The sequence below is a fragment of the Triturus cristatus genome, chromosome 7 (genome assembly GCF_964204655.1).
Source record: "Triturus cristatus chromosome 7, aTriCri1.1, whole genome shotgun sequence".
In the NCBI taxonomy this organism is placed as follows: Eukaryota; Metazoa; Chordata; class Amphibia; order Caudata; family Salamandridae; genus Triturus; species Triturus cristatus.
Genome location: NC_140590.1, coordinates 1,595,375,894 through 1,595,396,238, shown reverse-complemented (window position 1 = coordinate 1,595,396,238; position 20,345 = coordinate 1,595,375,894). Strand labels below are relative to the sequence as shown.

The 20,345-nt window shown below is 47.9% G+C and overlaps 2 protein-coding genes across 3 annotated transcripts in view; both read right to left on the bottom strand.

Moving 5' to 3' along the window:
• Positions 1-20,345, bottom strand: part of ZNF831 (zinc finger protein 831) — a 475,412-nt gene that overhangs the window by 440,516 nt on the left and 14,551 nt on the right. The window lies entirely within an intron of this gene.
• On the bottom strand, positions 11,635-13,406 carry LOC146812468 (uncharacterized). Its single transcript, XM_085615167.1, has 3 exons — positions 12,188-13,406; positions 11,888-12,033; positions 11,635-11,658 (listed from the first exon to the last, which is right to left on the bottom strand). The coding sequence occupies exons 1-3, from the start codon at positions 13,389-13,391 to the stop codon at positions 11,635-11,637; spliced, it is 1,374 nt and encodes a 457-aa protein (XP_085471293.1). The 5' UTR covers positions 13,392-13,406.

Below are 20,345 nucleotides of genomic sequence, written 5' to 3'. Positions count from 1 at the left end.
GGGAGGAGAGCTGTTGGGCTCAAGGGGAAGGTCCTGCCATGATTAATGTTTTGTAAACGTAGCCTTGTAAAGGTGTGCCTATTCACATATAAGCACACGTTTACAAGACTACATTTACTTCTTGGCCTCCTCCTGCTCTGCCTGAAAGAAACAGGATAAATTAGTCTAACTTCAGGACTTCACAGAAACAAAATCAGGACAGGCCAGATATACCGTGATCATCGGCAGCCTTTAGTCCTACTTCTATGTCTGGCCTGTCCCTGTTTTTGCTTCTCAACATCTGGTCACCCTACCCAAAGAGTCTTCAGAGGTTGAGTCTCAGACCCCCTGTTTGGCATAAAGCCTGATTAGTCCACATGTATAAGGGAGGTGACCACCTGACGGAGTCGTTTGGCTAATAGTTTGACAAAATGTTTAATCTCCACACTGAGAAGGGATATGGGCTGGCAAAAGCTACCATACCTGTCCAGAGGCTTCCCAGCCTTGTGGATCACCACTATTGTGGCTTGCCTCTGATCTTCTGGGAGTTAACTCCAGGACTTGACTTACAACCGCATCTTTAATAAGTGGGGTTCTAGCTTGTTGGCTAGTCACTTATAGTGGTCAACGGAGAGGCCATTGGGGCCCATGGCCTTGCCAGAGTTGAGGAAACGTAAGGCTTGGCCTATTTTGCTAGGATGTATGTCAGTGTCAAGGAACTGCCTATGTTCTGTCGTGAGTTCAGGGATCTTATTGTCATCTAGGAAGGCCTTGATGTCAGATAATGCACAGTTGTATTGGTGGAGTAGAGGTTATCTTAATAGTCTGCAAACCCCTCTGCTATATCCTCTGGGTCCGACCTCGTCTCCCCCCTCATCGGTGGTAATGTGCAGGACCCAGCTGCAGGCCCGGTCTTGTTTTTCTAACCAAACCAGCAGCCTACCTGCCTTATTGCCCACATCATAGATCTTTCTCTGGGTCAGTATGTGGCATGCCCTTGCATTGTTGTCTGCCAGATCCCTGTATTCTATCTGTTTTAGCCAATGGGAGTGGACATACCCCACAGCCTCCCACTCCTGTGTTTGTGTTTCTAGGGATGTAATCTATGGCTCTAGGGTGTCCAGCTTTGCTTTTTTACTCCGAGCAATCAGGGTGTAAGCCTGGTATCTGATCACTGTTTTGTACGTCTCCCAGAGTGTAAACTGTGAGTGGACCGTGCTCTAATTTGTTTCAAAATATGAATAAGTTTCCCCTCCAAGCTTATGCCTCAGTGTTCTATTTGTGAGGTGCCAGGCACTGACGGCCTTGTGTCCACTTGGTCTTTTCGAGTTTCCCCAAATTTCCAACCACACCGGCGAGTGGTCTGATATGCCCCTGGCTAAATGGCAAATATCGGCGACCCTGGTCATGTTGGTGGTCTGTGTAAATATGTAGCCTAGAATGGAGAAGCTGTAGTGTGTTCCGGATAAGAAAGTGTATTGGCGCTGCTCTGGGTGAAGGAGGTGCCAGGTGTCTGCTAGTCCCACTGCTGTAACAAAGGATGCCAGAGTCGGGACCCAGACGGGTAGATTGTGCCTGAGAGCACCTATCCATGTCCTTGTCATTAACGCATTAAAATCTCCACCCATAAATAGAAGGCCATCCGGCAATTGGAGTAATAGGCTACTCATACCCCGGAAGTGTGTGCTGTTGGTGTCTTGGTGGGATGTATAACGAACATAGATTGATGGGGAGAAACTCCCATGCACTTAACTGGGCCACATACTTCCCATGGGGGGTCGGTCTAGGTTTTGTGTGAGGTAAAGGGGACAGTGTTTTTGAGTGGAATTTCCAGCCCCCTAGAGTCAGTGGTGTAGCCAGCATGCACAGTCATCGTGTCCCGCACCTCGACATGGCTCTGCAGGAGTTACCCAAGAGGTATGTGTCTTGCAGAAGTACAAAAACAGGATTGTGTCGCTTGAGGTATTGCAGTAATATCCCCCGTTTTAGCCTTTCCCCCAATTCATATACATTCCAAGACAGGAACTTCAGACAAGTACGAGGGCTATATGTTGTGGGGGTTTCTTGCATGTTGGTCCCTGGAATTTGCCGCATGTGATGGGTCTGCTGTCGCTTGTGGTGTGCCTAAGAATGGAATTGTCACTGCCCTGTAATATTAAACTGAACATCTTGCTCCCAGCGAACGCCCCTCTCCCTGCCACCCTGCTTGGTGAGCTCAAAACTACCCAACATCCTTCAACTTGCAGGGCCCCTGTCGTCCATCCAAACATATTATCAAACCTTAGAACTGGGGGTGTCTTGCCAATCAATTCATGAGAGCCTATAACTCACCCATGTCCGATTTTTTACCTAGTCACCTCCAATCGGGGTCCTTAACCTCTTCCCTTCTCAGATAATGGAGTTCAGTGCATAGCATGGGACCTGTAGTGGGGAGGGAGATCTAGTTTCATTCGCGTACAGAGCTTGTCCGACTTGTTTGCACAGTTTGCTCAGGGCTCCGTCACCGGACGATGTAGGTCTGTCTCCTTTGGCGTCACTGCTCGTGTACCCCCAGGCTTGGTGGGGGGCACCCCTCCACCTACCAGCGGGGGCTGGGCGTCATCCCTCCAGCCACTTCTAAGCCACCTCAGGGGAGTCAAACTGCCATGTTTTTCCTTTGGCGATCACGCGAATATTAGCCGGAAAGACCATCATGTATTTGAGCTCCTTTTCGTAGAGGGCCTTTTTTACCTCGGTGAAACTGCACCCCTGCTGCTGCCCTGAGGGAATTGTTGTGTCTTTGTTATGCCCCGTTGGCAAATTGGGTGATGGAGAACCACTTACCTCTGCCTGCCAGGAGGAGGTGGAGGGGAACATTAGGTTGTGCCCCGCTCCCCCAAGGATTATGCTCCAATCCTGAGGCCTTTCGGCATATACGTCTCCGCCACCCCACTGAACAGAGTAGGAATCCAAGCTGTGGACTCCCAGAGGGACTGCACTCTTACAGATGAGGTGGGTGCACCTTGTTTCAATGCCCGTCTGTGGTGCTAAGCCCTGGCCCTTCCAGGTTGCTGCACAGGTCTACGATGTCCTCATTGTGGGCTGTGTGTGCCCCACCACTACTCACCAGCGATGGACGCCCCCTGGGTCCCTCTCAGTCCCCTAGGTGCCCCACTAGGAGGCCCACCATACTTTCACCCTCAACAGGAAGTGGGGGGGAGACACCCACACTCCTGCCCAGGCATCAAGTAGAGTCTCTGTGTGGCTCCTCTCTTCTATGGCCCCTCAAGCCACCCCAGTCTTCAGGCCCTGCACGGTCCCTGGACCGCAACGCTTCTCTGAGCAGGTGGGCATTGGGCAGAGTGTTTCCCTGGGGGACCCACAGTGCCCCTCAAAAGCTTTTCAGCATCCCCGTGTCCTCCAAACTACAGCATCTTCAGGCTCAGGACCCCTGCCCCTCACAGTTGCGTTTGTCACACAATTTTCACTCCTCACCTCCTTGTGCTACTGCTTCTGTGGCCTTGATGCCCGCATCCGACGGCTTTCAATGTCCCTCAGAGACCGAGCGGGGCAGACAGGGTCGGCCGCCCCAAGCAGGCATCTCCTCCGTAAGCCTCACAAAATTCTGGTCCACAGCGGTCTCAGTCACAAGGGGTAGGGCGGGCCGAGCCATCTGCGACTCCTACATAGGGCAATGAAATCCAAAGGCCCCTGGGGCCCACCGCAGGCTGCCTCCGATCGTTATGTAATGTAATGTAATGTAATGTAAAATAGCATTTGTACCGCGCTGCAGTCACTCCAGGGAGCATCAAGGCGCCAGATACTGATTTAGTGATGAAGGAAACAGGTAGGGAGTGGATGGAACTCACCCAACTGTTACACTAGTGCTCTAACGCGGGAGTCCTGTAGCTTGAAAATCCAGGTTTTCAGTCCCTTTCTGAAATCTTTTTCCTTGTCTAGGGCACGAAGGTCGGGGGGAAGAGTGTTCCATGCTTTTGCCCCAAGTACTGGAAGGGATTTGCCACCTCTTGTGCTGAGCTTGAACCTAGGTACTGACAGGAGATTAGAGCTAGATGAACGGAGATTGCGAGAGGGATGGTATCTGGCGAATCTCTGCTGTAGGTATTTTGGTCCCAGAGCATGGGTGGCTCTAAAGGTGATAATCAGTATTTTGAAGAGGACTCTCTTGTTAATTGGGAGCCAATGTAGAGTATTTAGTGCAGATGATGCAGAAGATTTCTTCGGCCATTTAAGGACTAACCTAGCTGCGGCATTCTGCACCATTTGAAGTTTATGTGTGGTGGTTTTTGTAGTACCTGCATATAGGCTATTACAATAGTCTATCCGCGACGTCACCAAAGCAACTGTTACCGTCTTCCTAGCCTCAAGAGGAAGGAGGTCGAAAAACTTCCTGAGTCCTTTAATAATGGCAAAGCAGTTACCTGCCACTTTCAAGGCTTGCTGCTTGAACGAGAGATTGCTGTCAAATGTAATCCCTAGGTTTCGTGCCGATTGGGTTGTGTTCGGTGGGATTTCTGCCTTTTCTGGCCACCAGGTTTTGGGCGTGAAGTTGTTATTTGGGCCCATTGGCACGATTTCTGTCTTGCCTGTTATAAGTATCTGCGTGCTGAAGATGAGGAGGATGGTGGCCAGGACAATCTCTGCAGCTTTGGGCCCCTCCGCAGGCCCTCTCACAGGCCGGGCCCGCAGTCACTCGCTGTTCAAAAGATGCCCGCTGCCGCTCCTCTTGGCTACTGGCCTCATGGAGATCTGCCCACCGGGCCTCCTGCCATCAGGGAGACCCTGTATCACACTTCTGTCCGCTCAGGGCTCACATGATCTCGCCGCTGTCAGCCCTATGGCCTGCCAAGTGGAGTTCCAAGCCCCCAGTCACTTGTCTATGGGGAGTGCGCCACGGCTCGGCACATTGGCGCAACTGCCGCAATTACTGCAGGCTGACAACTTTGGTGCCCCCCGATTATGTGCTGCTGGGTGGAGGTTGTGGGGGAGGCATCAACAGATAGTCCGGTCCTCTCCTCGTCCTTGGAGGAGCATTGTGAGTGGGAGTGAGGGAGGATAGTGGACGGATGGTTGGTTGCGGTGGTACAGACTTGGGAGCCTCGCTAGAATGTGACCACCATGTTGAGCTGCTGGCCACAACACACCCCTGTTGTTTAGATTGGAGTGGGAATAGTATACCAAACTCCTCTAAAATCCAACACCATCCCTTCTGTTGCTTAAATTGGAGTAGGAATAGTACTCAAATCCTTCCAAAGTCCAACACTTTCCCTTCTTTTGTTTAGATTGGAGTGGGAATAGTAAATCTAACACTTCCAAAATCCAACACTTGCCATGCTGTTGTTTATATTTGAGTGAGAATAGTACATCTACCCCTTGGAGGCCCAACACCTTCTCTTCTTTTCCTTAAACTGAAGTCCACTATGTTCCCTGGTTTTGGTTACTTTGGACAAAAAATAGGCCGAGCACCAAAATAAAAGTGGTCCCAATTAGTGGATTAGACGGCTAAAAACTGGCCCGTATTTCCAGATTGGGACAGTTTTGAACTTTTAAAGGCATACTGTATTTGTGTGTTGCAAGTTATGGGAGACTGCATGGATTTGAGCTTGCTGCAGGCAGTGGTCATTTTAATATAAGGGAAATCAAAAGTAAAAAACACCCAGCAGACCATAAAACAGGCCCACAAACAGTCAAAAAACCGACCCACACGTTGACCTTTCAGACCAGCCTGTAAGGCACTGCCTGACTGCTCTACAGGCCAGTCTGGCCCGGAGGGTGGAATGGGAATAGTTAGTGTAATCTGTGCAAGGTTAAACACTTTTCCTATTTTTTTATTGGAGTTATATTACTGTTGGTTTTTTTAAATTGCTGTTATTTTAAAATAGTTTTTAATGTTTGGATTTTTTCTAAACCAAAATTGCCTTTTAATAAAAAATAATGTATTAGTATTCATTGCATTTATTTAATTAGTTATCATATATGTTTTTGTTAATATTTGTTTCTATTTTACTTGTTTGGTTTCTGTTAATATTATTAATGTTTTTTAATTGTTTAAATATTGCTGTTATAGTTTTTAAAAAGATGTATTTTATTTATATACTAGTTTAAAGTATTAATTACATCTATATTTATATGTTAATGTAAATTATAGAATATTTATACTATATTACAAGTATTTGCAGGATATACAAGCATATATATATATACACACATATATATACATGTGTGTGTGTGTGTGTGTGTTGGTTCAGTTTCACGTTATTATTAGCATTTCAAATGTAATGTATTTAATAAAAGTGTTATTGTTTTTATAATTTGGAAAAGTATATTTATGTATCTTGATATATATAGAGATACATATATATATATGTGTTTAATATAGCTTATTAAAACTAATATTTCAAATTATATTTGTATTTAATATTCTAAGTAAATTACTTTGCATTTGATATTTATTAAAAAATAATACTTTTTTGCCAACATTCTGTTCCACAATATTTTTGACACAATGGGCCAGATGTATCAAAGGGTTTTGCTCATTCTGTGTCTATGGGGAAATGTGTTGATACATATGGCCCAATATTTTTATAACTTGCATATAAAGTATTTAAATTCAATATTTTTGCAAACGATATTTCTGACCCGATATTTCTGCAATCTGAAACTGTTGTTTTCACTATTCTGATATACAACCCTTTCTGTCTGACCATTTATTTTCCTCGTTCCCGACCACAGACATCTCATATGGGGCCTGGTTGTGGGTGTGTGGTATTCTTGTAAGCCCTCTAGTGGGTGCCACAGCTATTGTTCCTGTTGTATTTGCTTCTTCCGTGTTCGGGGTCTCGCTTCACCAGGAGTATGATGCTACAAATTCAGGGGCATATCAACAAGGGCTTTATCTCTGCTTTTTTGGCTTTAAAAGCCAAAAAAGCAGAGATAAAACTAGCGCCCTATCAACAACAGGGTGCTAACACGCAAATTTGCATGTTAGCACCCTTTTACTCTACGCTTCCCCTTGCATCTCTAATGAGATGCAAAGGGGGCGTTCCAGAGTAAAATAATAGGAGAAATGTCGCTAAGCGACATTTCTCCTATTATCAAGAATGTCGCTAACCCTGTTAGAGACAAAAAAAGCAGCGCTAACCGCGGTTAACGCTGCTTTTTTACGTCTGCTAATTTTCAGACTTAGCCATGATATCCTATGGAAGGAGGATATCATGGCTAAATTTGCCTGTCCCTATCAACAAGGTAACGTGTGATTATCGCTGGGTTTCCAGCGATAATCTCACGTTAGCCTGTTAGCGTGTAGATTTTTATCGCTATTGAGATAAGCGTTGCTAATAGCACGCTATCTCAGCGATAAAAATTCACGCTAGCCGGCGATAATTATCCTCACGCTAAGAGCGCTGAGCGATAATTATCGCCGGTTGTTGTTGATATGCCCCAAAGTTGTTGTGTCACCTGGAGTGTTAGTCTGACCCTTACAGAAGTTGAGATCAGAGGCTGAGCTGAGAAGTGCCATGCTTCTGTAGGGGTATCCTGCAGATATGTGTATATTTAGATATATATACCTGTAGCTAAACCCGATGTTTATTGGACCTATCCTGATGTGTGAATGAAGAAGCTTTCTATCTATCCAATGGAGTCCAGAGGGAAGGGACAACAGTGCCTTCTTGAGGGACAGTGAGTGTGTGCTTGCATAATGCATGGACTAAGACCTGGTGTGAGTGAGAGCATCTACAGGAGACTGTTTGATCATGTGCCTATAAGAAGCAGTTGTGTATGGGTTAGGGCAGGATGTTCCGATTGGAGCTGGGTGGTTGGCATTTGTAAACTCTTGGCGCGGCCACACAGATCAAACTTGCAGCCCTGCGCTTCTGTCCCAACCCACCCCATGTATGACTCCTGGAACGACCAGGTTTGAGATGGTGTCCCCAAGAGAAAGGATAGGGCCCTAGGTGATCCAGAGGCAGGAGGCGTATCACCCTGCGCATCAGCCATAGTTGGCAGAATCCTCTGGCCCTTCTGGCTTATGACTTTCTCACCAGTACAGGGAGAAACAGAAGGGGAAACAGAGTCATCCTTAACCTCATGCACTGGACTCTTGCAAAGCAGTAAGTGGGCAGCAGTAAGTAGGCAACACTTGGCAGTATAATGGTGACATGTATGTGCGAAACAGGATACAAGTGTGAGTCCATGAGGGAGGTGGTCGCTGTCGTAGAACTGGCATAGTCAGATGTCAATACACAGTTTCCCAGGCGAGGAACCAAGGCGTGTGGAACATTCATTAGGGCTACATTGGACTCTAGAATGTTAGTCCCTCACACTGGCTCCCACGACCCCTCACTTGCTTGGAAGCTTGGTTTCTACACCCCAGTGATTCTGAGATCTGTGTTGCTGAGGTGAACAATTTCCCAAATCCACTTGGGAGCGTTGTGGTGCTCCGGCACTGAGCATGGTTGTTTAGTAATTCAATATAGATTAAAAATGAATAGTGACTGCCACCCGAGCCATTCTTATAGCTTTGGGATTCTGGATTAGACTGAACTGTCACACTAGTAGGAGTGTGATGGTTAGTAATTGTGTTGGTAGTGCCATTGACAGGGCTGGGAGGGGCACTGTGTGGTGCAAGCTGCAGGGCCCTCCCGACGAGGGCCCTGGCACTTATTTGTTTTTTTATAAATTAATTTACAAATTAAGCACTGGTAGGTGCCAGTCAGAGGGGTGGGGCCCTGCAGGGAGGAACCAAGGGCTCCGCCTTATGCAAGCGTTACTCACCAGACGGGGTGTGTGACAATGTAGATTTTCCTAATAATTTATGACGGAAAGTCCTAATTTTATTAAAGACACGGAGGCGAGTATTATGCTTTCTTTTCTTGCTTTATTCCAATAGCAGCAAGATAAAACTACTCTTCCCAGAAGGCTTGGAGAAACAACTACCAGCCAATGGGAAACAAAGAAGCAAATACTGACCAATCACAACATAGATAGTAGTATAAGGTGTATCGTGACTGCAAACAGCCCTCTTTTCTTATGCGAGCAATCATAGAGTATGGAAAAATAAAGGAGAAACAGAGAACAAAATGCAAAGAGTCAAAGTCCACGTAAAAAGTTCTTTTCCGAAGACCACCAGAGGAGAGTCGGAGAGAAGATCCAGTCCAAGAACAGAAGGTGCCGTATCAGAAGGAATGATCTTGATAGAATCCATGAGGACCTCAGGATGATGCCGGTGGCAGCGCTGGAGTTCCTGTGGGGAGGGAGAACACCAGTTAGAAGTGTTGTGGCGGGATAATACTCGCCTCCGTGTCTTTAATAAAATTAGGACTTTCCGTCATAAATTATTAGGAAAATCTACATTTTATGGCAAGACCGGAGGCTCCTATTATGCTTGTTTAAAGCATATCAACCACCATAGAAGAAGCAGTAAGAACAGGTTTGCAATAAAATGTACGGAACACTGAATCATTAGACCAATCTGCTGACTTCAGGATATCCTCCAGACGGGAGCCAGCCCAAAAGGCTTTAGAAGCCATGGCTCCTCTAGTGGAATGAGCTCCGAAAACGGAGACGTCAATACCTGCCAGGGACATGACCCAACGAACCCAACGGGCTAAGGTAGCAGCAGAAACAGGATGAAAGGGTTTACGAAAGGAAATAAGGAGTTGGGAGCTGGAGGAAGTCCTGAGAGCAGAGGTCTTACTTTCATAAACTTTTAAACATTGGCCTACACACAATTTGGGATTGGAGGGAAAATAGGGATAGAACACAGACTGTAAATTGGTCTTGGTACGTTTATGAACATGAAACATTACACCGGTAGGAGTAAATTGTCTAGAAGAAACATCTAAGGCCTTCACATCAGATACTCGCTTAATGGAAATTAAACATAATAACATAGTAAGTTTGGCTGAGATCATTTTTAATGAAAGAGCAGAGTTATCAGGCCAGGAAGAAAACAATTGCAAAACCAAATTGACATCCCATAAACTAGAATACTTAGCCAAAGGAGGTTTTGAAAAACGAATTCCTCTTAGTAGTCTGCATACCAAGGGATGCGCCCCCGCAGGTTTTCCATCAATGTGGGAATGATTGAGTGAAATGGCAGATCTATAGAGATTGATGGTACGATAGGATTTACCCGAGCTAGCCTCAGAGGCTAAGAAGTTAACCATAAAGTTTAAAGAGGCTGAAACGGGATCGACAGATTTCTGCAGACACCAGCTTGACCAAAGAGACCAGGCGGACTTGTAAGCCTTGGAGGTGCCAGGGGCCCATGCTCGACTAATAAAGACTGAAGCTTCCTGTGAAATGACGAAATCAGAAGAGGAAGGCTGGAAATTTTCCAGGCGGACAACGTCAGAGACTGGTTGACCATTAAAGGATGGGGGTTGCCCTGAGGATCCGAGAGAAGATTGGGGAAAGGAGAAAGAAGGACGGGGAAGTCTACCGCCAATTCCAGGAGAGACGGGAACCAAATCTGGGACTGCCAAAAGGGAGTTATTATTACCAGAGACGTCATTTGGCGACGCACCTGCGACAAAACTCTGTTGATCAACAGAAAAGGAGGAAAGGCATAATTGAGGTGAAGGGACCAATCTTGGAGGAAGGCATCGGTCGCCAGAGCCAAAGGATCCGGACGCCAACTGAAGAAATGAGGCAACTGAGAATTGAGACGGGAAGCAAAAAGGTCTACTGAGAAAGGACCCCACAACTGAGAGAGGGAGAGAAACACGGAGGGAAGAAGCTTCCAGTCGCTGGAATCCCGGAGGAAGCGAGAATGCCAGTCGGCCACAGCGTTGAGATCTCCTGGGAGATATTCCGCAGAGAGCGAAAGTCTGTTGCAAAGGCAAAACTCCCAAAGGCTTTTTGCCAGATCTGCTAGAGCCTTCGATTTTGTGCCACCGAGATGGTTTATATAACGAACCGCAGAAACATTGTCCATGCGTAGAAGGATGGTACAACTTACTCTGTCTTTTGCCAGACTCTGGATTGCAAAGGAACCTGCAAGCATCTCTAAACAGTTGATGTGCAATTTGGACTCCTCTTTTGACCATGTACCGCCAGTCGATACTGGTCCACAACGGGCGCCCCAACCCGTCAGACTTGCATCGGATTCTAATACAAGATCTGGGGCGGAAGCGAAGATGGTGCGGCCGTTCCAAGCCTCCAAGTGGTTTAACCACCATTGCAGTTCCAGCTGAGATTCGAGATCTAATTCTATTTGATCGGAGTAAGCGAGACCTTGCCGAAGATGTCTGATCTTTAGGCGCTGAAGAGCGCGATAATGGAGGGGACCTGGGAAGATAGCCTGAATGGAGGCTGATAAAAGGCCGACTATTCTCGCAAGGGTTCTGAGAGAAATGAGTGGACGGCGTAGAGCCTGGGAAATCTCCGTTTGAATTGTGGAGATCTTGGATTGAGGAAGAAACAGGGAAGCCAGGGGAGAATCTATACGGAACCCCAGAAACTCCATGCTCTGAGTCGGGACGAGAGAGGACTTTTCTAAGTTGAGGAGAAAACCCAATTCGAGAAGAAGAGAACGTGTAGTGTTGAGATCGTTCAATAATGCCGATTTGTCTAGATTCATGAGGAGAATGTCGTCGAGATAAATGATGAGTCTGATCCCCAGAGATCGTAGGTAAGCTACGACCGGTCTCATTACCTTTGTGAAGCACCAGGGTGCTGAAGAAAGACCGAAGGGCAGAGATTGAAAACGATAAGTGACGTTTTGCCATTGAAATTGGAGGAACTTTGTGTGCGATTCGTGAATAGGAACAGAAAGATAAGCGTCTTGGAGATCTATGCGGACCATCCAATCGTTTAGACGCAAAGTGTCTCGCAAGTGAAGAATCGTCTCCATTTTGAAGTGGCGATAAACCACGAACTGATTGAAGAATCTGAGATTGATCACTGGTCTCATCTTTTTGTTTTTCTTTTGAACAAGAAAAAGAGTGCTGAGGAAGCCGGAGGGATCGAAGGGGGAAACCAGAATAGCCTTTTTGGAGAGAAGGGCCTGTATTTCCGAGGTGACCAGCAGTGACATTTCTGTTGAGAACACTAGAGGGGAAGGAAGAACATGTTGAAAAGGAGGAGCGTAAAGCTCGATACGATAACCCTGGACGGTGTCGAGAACCCAAGGATCCGCAGTGAGAGTCTGCCATCTGTGAAGGAAAAGGGCTAGACGACCCCCCACAGGAATAACTGCACTCACCTTGTTGGGAGTTGTTGTTGTTGTGACGGAAGCCACGTTGGCCCCTGCCCCTGTAACCTCGACCTCGATGGGGGTAAAACTGGGGCTTGAAATCCTGCTGGTTGGAGTTGAAGGCACCACGGGAGCCTTGGGACTGGAAACCACGGCCGGTAGAGCGGCTCCTGCCTCTTCCGGCCCTGCCAAAAACCCGAGAAGGAAAGACCTTCTTGATGGACTGCTGCGCCTTGTCCAAAGAGGCAAAGGTGGTGACAAACCGACTCAAGTCCTTGACTAACGAATCTCCAAAGAGAAGACCATCAGCCTTGACGCCAGGATCTAGGGGGGCAAGGTTGGCAAGCTTGGGATCTAACTTTATTAAGAGACCCTTGCGGCGCTCATGAGTCAAGGCCGCATTAGTGTTTCCCAGGAGACAAAAAGCGCGTTGGACCCACAGTGAAATCTCTTCTGGGTTAAGGTCTGTCCCATCCAGACGAGCTGATTCAGCTAAATCAAAGATGCGGGCCAGTGGTCCCACCAAATCAAGCAGTTTGTCTTGACAGGAGGACCAAGCTTTATCCACGCCTTTGCGCGGGTCCTTACCAAACTTCGAGAAGAAAGTGAGGAGAGGTTGATCAATGGCAGGGGTAGAAGTTATGTGAGAAGGAAGAGAGGGCTTAGGACACTCGGACTTTAGTTTGGCCCGGACAGTTTTGTCCAAAGGGAGACGAAGTCTGGAGGTAATATACTCTCCGACATGGTCAATAGGGAACCATTCGGTAGAATTAGGATGCCTGATAGAAGCCGGGTCAAAAAGAGGGGTACCTTCAGGATCCAGCACCGGCTCCGACGCAAAAGCGTCGAGTTTCAACTTCTTAGGAGGGGAAGGACCCACAATATCAAAAATGTCATCAAGATCAGTGGCGTCATCCATATCATCATCTGTGTCGTGAACTGTGGAAATGACCAATTTCTGTGGTACCTCCGGGTTGTTGGACTTAACCTTGCGTTTACCAGATAAACTTTTTAACCCCTCCTGAACAGGAGGCCTGGGAGGAACCACGTCCTCTGTCATATGTGAGGAAGACTCACCAACCACTCTTGACGCCAAAGAAGAAACCTTGGAGTGTACCACTGTAAGCTTTCTGCTATCCCCCGCAGATTGGGCCATTGCTTTGGTCATTAAACTTAAGAGGGAATTCTCCATAGTCTTTGAAAAACGCTTCATTGAAGCTTCAACCGCAGTTCCTACTGAGGAGTTAATAAAGGAACTCAAGTCCTCCTTAAATTCTTCACCCTCATTATCATTTTGCCCGTCTGAAACCTGCATGGTGAAGAAAAACTGGGAAATGTGCCACAAACCAGACTATAAAGGGTTAATTGCAGAAAGGAGTGTGGGCGTGTAAAAAGGAGGAAACCCCTCCTTCTAGGGGCGTGTGAAGCAGAGGACGGTAGCACGAGGGCTGAGGCAATAAAGCGTTTGGAGGAAAAACTCAAGCGGAGACGTCGAAAACAGGAAAGGCGGTGTGAAGCGCTGCGCCACCGGTTTGAGGAAGCCAGCGACCGGTGAGAAGGGCGCGCGCGGAACAGACGAAGCGTGCGGAGCCGGGGGGGGGAGCGGAAGGGAAAATTTCATGCACGCGCGTATGCGCGCGAGGTAAACAGAAACAGCGAAGCTTCGCTGGAAAACCTCAAATATCTTTACAGAAAGAGCATAGTTCATTAACATTAGTCATATAAACAACGTAAATGTCAAAAGGTACTTATCTTGACTGCGAGCAGCAAGAAAAGAGGGCTGTTTGCAGTCACGATACACCTTATACTACTATCTATGTTGTGATTGGTCAGTATTTGCTTCTTTGTTTCCCATTGGCTGGTAGTTGTTTCTCCAAGCCTTCTGGGAAGAGTAGTTTTATCTTGCTGCTATTGGAATAAAGCAAGAAAAGAAAGCATAATAGGAGCCTCCGGTCTTGCCATAAAATTGTTATTACTGCACGTGACATCCCCGCGCCTGACCCCCTTGATCTCCCATTGAGTCACCGACGCCTCTTGCGAGGCGAGTATGAGCCGCTCAGGCCGTAAATAGCAGCGCTCGCGCCGAAGCTCTTCGCGACTGCCGGGCCACAAGCAGCCGGTGGGAATTATGGGGTGGTGGGGGGGCGGGGGGGGGGGGGGCGCAGGTGAGGCCAGGCCCCCCTCTGCAGCTACCCTGGACCCCAGTGAAGCAAAGCCCGTTCCCACCAGATCCGAGTGGTCGCGTCTTTGTCCGTTTTCTATTTCCAGGCTTCGTATGCTGTGCTTGGAGCCATGCACAGAGACAGTACACAACGCATCTTTTACGTCACGTGCTTACTGTATTTCAGGCACGCGGTACACAGTGCACACTTTCTATCAAGTGCTTCGTGCAGTCAGACCTGCAGGCAGACTGTGCACCTGCACCATTTGCATCACATGGCACACAGACACTCGGAGCACACTGCACTAGTTGTATCACGTGCTTGGTAAATCCAACCACAGACAGAACGTACACAGGCAGACTGTACACACTACACCATTTGTATAACAAGCTTACTATATTGAAGAGCAGACAGAACGTACACAGTGCACCGTGTATATAAAGTGCTGAGTGCAATCAAGCACATTCGCAGCCTGTACACACTGCTTCATTTGTAATGCATGCTAACTGCCTTCAGGCACACAGTACACCATGCAGCATTTGCATAACATGCTTAGTGCATTCAGGCACACAGCCACGCAGTACACAGTGCAGCATTTGTATAACATGCTTAGTGCATTCAGATACACAGCCACGCAGTACACAGTGTAGCATTTGTATAACATGCTTAGTGCAGTCAGGCGCACAGACACACAGTACACAGTGAATACTTTGTATAACATGCTTAGTGCATTCAGGCACACAGCCACGCAGTGCACAGTGTACCATTTGTATAACATGCTAACTGCCTTCAGGCGGACAGACACGCAGTACACAATGCACCATTTGTATAACATGCTTAGTGCAATCGTGCACACAGACATGCAGTACACAGTGCACCATTTGTATAACATGCTTAGTGCAATCATGCACACAGACCATCACGTCCTGGGATCCCGCTACCGTCCAACTCATCACCGCAACCATGAAGAAAACTCACTCAGGAGCCCCAACGGACCCCACAGCACATATTCCACAGGGCCGCCCTCGCACCCGAACTAGGACGTACCATCAACGCATCCCTCAGATCCGGCATCTGCCCAGACGACTGGAAACGGGCGGAGATGAAACCCCTCCTCAAGAAACCAACATCCGACCCAACGGACCTGAAAAACTACTGGCCCAGCTCTCTCCTCTCCTTTGCGGCCAAAGTCACAGAGAGACTCTTAAATGCCCAGCTGACCGCCTTCATCGAAGAGAACTCCATCTTAGACGCCCCCCAGTCTGGATTCCTCAGCAACCACAGCACCAAGACCGCCCTCTTTGCCGCCACTGACGACATCCACATGCTACGAGACCAGGGACACACTGAGGCCCTCATCCTTATAGACCTCTCTACAGCCTTCGAAACCGTCTCACATCGCACGCTCGCAGCCAGACTTCACAACGCAGGGATACAAGGAGCCGCCCTCGATTGGATCCAATCTTTCCTCTCTGGCAGAACCCAGAGGATCCGACTACCTCCCTTCCTCTCCGAACTCACGGAAATCAACTGCGGAGTACCCCAGGGATCATCACTCAGCCCCACGCTCTTCAACATCTACATGGCCCCACTCGCCCCCTCTTCAGACAGCATAGGCTCAGCATCGTATCCTACGCCGATAACACCCAGCTCATCCTCTCACTCACGAAGAATCCCGAAGACACCAGACTCTGCTTCCAGGAAGGAATGAAGAACGTGGCAGCCTGGATGAAAGACAGCTGCTTGAAGCTCAACTCAGAGAAGACCGAGGTCCTCATCCTTGGACCCTGCACCTCCGCCTGGGACAACACCTGGTGGCCCTCCGCCCTCGGGAGCCCACCCACCCCTACAGACCACGCTTGGAACCTCGGCATCATCCTTGACTCCTCCCTCTCCATGAACCGCCAGATCAACGCCTTCGCCTCCAGTAGTTTAAACTGCCTTCGCATCCTCCGGAAGACCTTCAAATGGATCCCCCCCGACTGGATTAGGACCGTCACCCATGCACTTATTACAAGCAGTCTGGACTACAGCAACGCCCTCTATGCCGGAATCAACAGAACTCTTCTACACAAACTCCAAACCATCCAGAACGCCGCAGCCAGACTCGTCCTCGGGACACCGCGTCACAAGCACATGACCCAACACCTACGAGGCATCCACGGGCTCTCCGTCGAGAAGAGGGTCACCTTCAAACTCCTTACTCACGCCTACAAATCCCTCAACAATATCAGACCCAAATACCTCAACAAGAGAGTATCCTTCTACGTCCCCAAGAGGAACCTCGCTCCGCCGACCTCGCCCTGGCCTATGTCCCCCGCATCCGCAGAAACAGAACCGGCGGGAGAGCTTTCTCCTACATCGCAGCCAAGACCTGGAACGAGCTCCCGGTGAACATCAGTTAGGTACATAAACAGACTGTATGCACTGCACCTTGTGTAACATGTGATAACTGCCTTGTGGCACACAGACAAGCAGTACACACTGCACCATTTGTATCACATGTGTACTATATTCAGATGCAGACAGAACTTACACAAGTGCACCATGTGCAATATGCGCTTAGTGCAGTCAGGCACAAAGGCAGACGATGCACATTGCACCATTTGTTAGTACACGCAGTGCACAATTTATATGCAGTGATTAGTGCAGTCAGGCACATTTCCACATTGTACACACTGCATCATTTGTAAAAAGACGCTTACAGCAATCAGGTACACAGACACGTAGTACACACTGCACCATTGTATCACATGCTTAGTATATTCAAGCGTAGACAAAACATACGCAGTGAACCTTTTGTAACTCGTGCTTGGTGCAGTCAGGCACAATGGCAGACTATACATATACCCTGCACTATTTGTACCCCGTGCTTACTGTAGTCAGGCAAACAGTGCCCCAGTTGTGTCAAGTTTAGTGTAGCCAGGTACATAACTAGACTTTATGCACTGCACTCTTCGTAACACGCTTATGGCATATAGGCATGCAGACACACAGTGCATCAATTGTATCACATGCCTAGTGTAGTCAGGCACATAACTAGACTGTACGCACTTCACCATTTGTAACACGCTTATGGCATACAGGCACACAGTACACAGTGCACCAATTGTATCACATGCCTAGTGTAGCCAGGCACATAACTAAACTGTACGCACTGCACCATTTGTAACACGCTTACGGCATACAGGCACACAGATACATAGCACACAGTGCACTAGTTGTATCACATGCCTAGTGTAGCCAGGCACATAACTAGACTGTACGCACTGCACCATTTGTAACACGCTTACAGCATACAGGCACACAGACACACAGTACACAGTGCGCCAATTGTATCACATGCCTAGTGTAGCCAGGCACATAACTAGACTGTACACACTGTACCATTTGTAACACGCTTACAGCATGCAGGCACACAGACACACAGTACACAGTGCGCCAATTGTATCACATGCCTAGTGTAGCCAGGCACATAACTAGACTGTACGCACTGCACCATTTGTAACACGCTTATGGCATACAGGCACACAGAGACACAGTACACAGTGCACCAATTGTATCACATGCCTAATGTAGCCAGGCACATAACTAGACTGTACGCACTGCACCATTTGTAACACGCTTACGGCATACAGGCACACAGACACACAGTACACAGTGCACCAATTGTATCACATGTCTAGTGTAGCCAGGTACATAACTAGACTGTACGCACTGCACCATTTGTAACACGCTTACGGCATACAGGAACAGAGGCACATAGTACACAGTGCACCAATTGTATCACATGCCTAGTGTAGCCAGGCACATAACTAGACTCTACGCACTGCACTATTCGTAAAACGCTTACGGCATACAGGCACGCAGACACACAGTGCACCAATTGTATCACATGCCTAGTGTAGCAAGGCACATAACTAGACTGTACGCACTGCACCATTTGTAACACGCATACAGCATACAGGCACACAGACACACAGTACACAGTGCGCCAATTGTATCACATGCCTAGTGTAGCCAGGCACATAACTAGACTGTACGCACTGCACCATTTGTAAGACGCTTACAGCATACAGGCACACAGACACACAGTACACAGTGCGCCAATTGTATCACATGCCTAGTGTAGCCAGGCACATAACTAGACTGTACGCACTGCACCATTTGTAACACGCTTACGGCATACAGGCACACAGAGACACAGTAAACAGTGCACCAATTGTATCACATGCCTAGTGTAGCCAGGCACATAACTAGACTGTACGCACTGCACCATTTGTAGCACGCTTACGGCATACAGGAACAGAGGCACACAGTACACAGTGCACCAATTGTATCACATGCCTAGTGTAGCCAGGCACATAACTAGACTGTACGCACTGCACCATTTGTAACACGCTTACGGCATACAGGCACACAGACACACAGTACACAGTGCACCAATTGTATCACATGCCTAGTGTAGCCAGGCACATAACTAGACTGTACGCACTGCACCATTTGTAACACGCTTATGGCATACAGGCACACAGAGACACAGTACACAGTGCACCAATTGTATCACATGCCTAATGTAGCCAGGCACATAACTAGACTGTACGCACTGCACCATTTGTAACACGCTTACGGCATACAGGCACACAGACACACAGTACACAGTGCACCAATTGTATCACATGTCTAGTGTAGCCAGGCACATAACTAGACTGTACGCACTGCACCATTTGTAACACGCTTACGGCATACAGGAACAGAGGCACATAGTACACAGTGCACCAATTGTATCACATGCCTAGTGTAGCCAGGCACATAACTAGACTCTACGCACTGCACTATTCGTAAAACGCTTACGGCATACAGGCACGCAGACACACAGTGCACCAATTGTATCACATGCCTAGTGTAGCAAGGCACATAACTAGACTGTACGCACTGCACCATTTGTAACACGCATACAGCATACAGGCACACAGACACACAGTACACAGTGAGCCAATTGTATCACATGCCTAGTGTAGCCAGGCACATAACTAGACTGTACGCACTGCACCATTTGTAAGACGCTTACAGCATACAGGCACACAGACACACAGTACACAGTGCGCCAATTGTATCACATGCCTAGTGTAGCCAGGCACATAACTAGACTGTACGCACTGCACCATTTGTAACACGCTTACGGCATACAGGCACACAGAGACACAGTAAACAGTGCACCAATTGTATCACATGCCTAGTGTAGCCAGGCACATAACTAGACTGTACGCACTGCACCATTTGTAACACGCTTACGGCATACAGGAACAGAGGCACACAGTACACAGTGCACCAATTGTATCACATGCCTAGTGTAGCCAGGCACATAACTAGACTGTACGCACTGCACCATTTGTAACACGCTTACGGCATACAGGCACACAGACACACAGTACACAGTGCACCAATTGTATCACATGCCTAGTGTAGCCAGGCACATAACTAGACTGTACGCACTGCACCATTTGTAACACACTTACGGCATACAGGAACAGAGGCACACAGTACACAGTGCACCAATTGTATCACATGCCTAGTGTAGCCAGGCACATAACTAGACTGTACGCACTGCACCATTTGTAACACGCTTACGGCATGCAGGCACACATACACACAGTACACAGTGCACCAATTGTATCACATGCCTAGTGTAGCCAGGCACATAACTAGACTGTACGCACTGCACCATTTGTAACACGCTTACGGCATACAGGAACAGAGGCACACAGTACACAGTGCACCAATTGTATCACATGTCGTGTAGTCAGGCGCAAATACCAAATGTACCCAATGCACCACGCTTAGCATATTCAAGTGCAGACAGAATATACACAGTGCACCTTTTGGAAGGTGCATAGTGCAGTCAGGAACGAAGGCAGACTGTACACAGTGCACCACGGGTACCACGTGCATGCTGTGTTCAGGCACAGACACAGTGCACCACGGGTACCACGTGCATGCTGTGT

Bases quoted from the DNA above. Each gene is read 5' to 3' on its own strand.
- LOC146812468 (XM_085615167.1), bottom strand. From the start codon at position 13,391: ATGAAGCGTTTTTCAAAGACTATGGAGAATTCCCTCTTAAGTTTAATG. The intron at 12,034-12,187 runs GTGAGTGCAGTT...CTTCCCCTCTAG, and splicing joins CAACAACAACTCCCAACAAG to TGTTCTCAACAGAAATGTCA. The intron at 11,659-11,887 runs GTGATCAATCTC...GTCTTTCTTCAG, and splicing joins AAAACAAAAAGATGAGACCA to CACCCTGGTGCTTCACAAAG.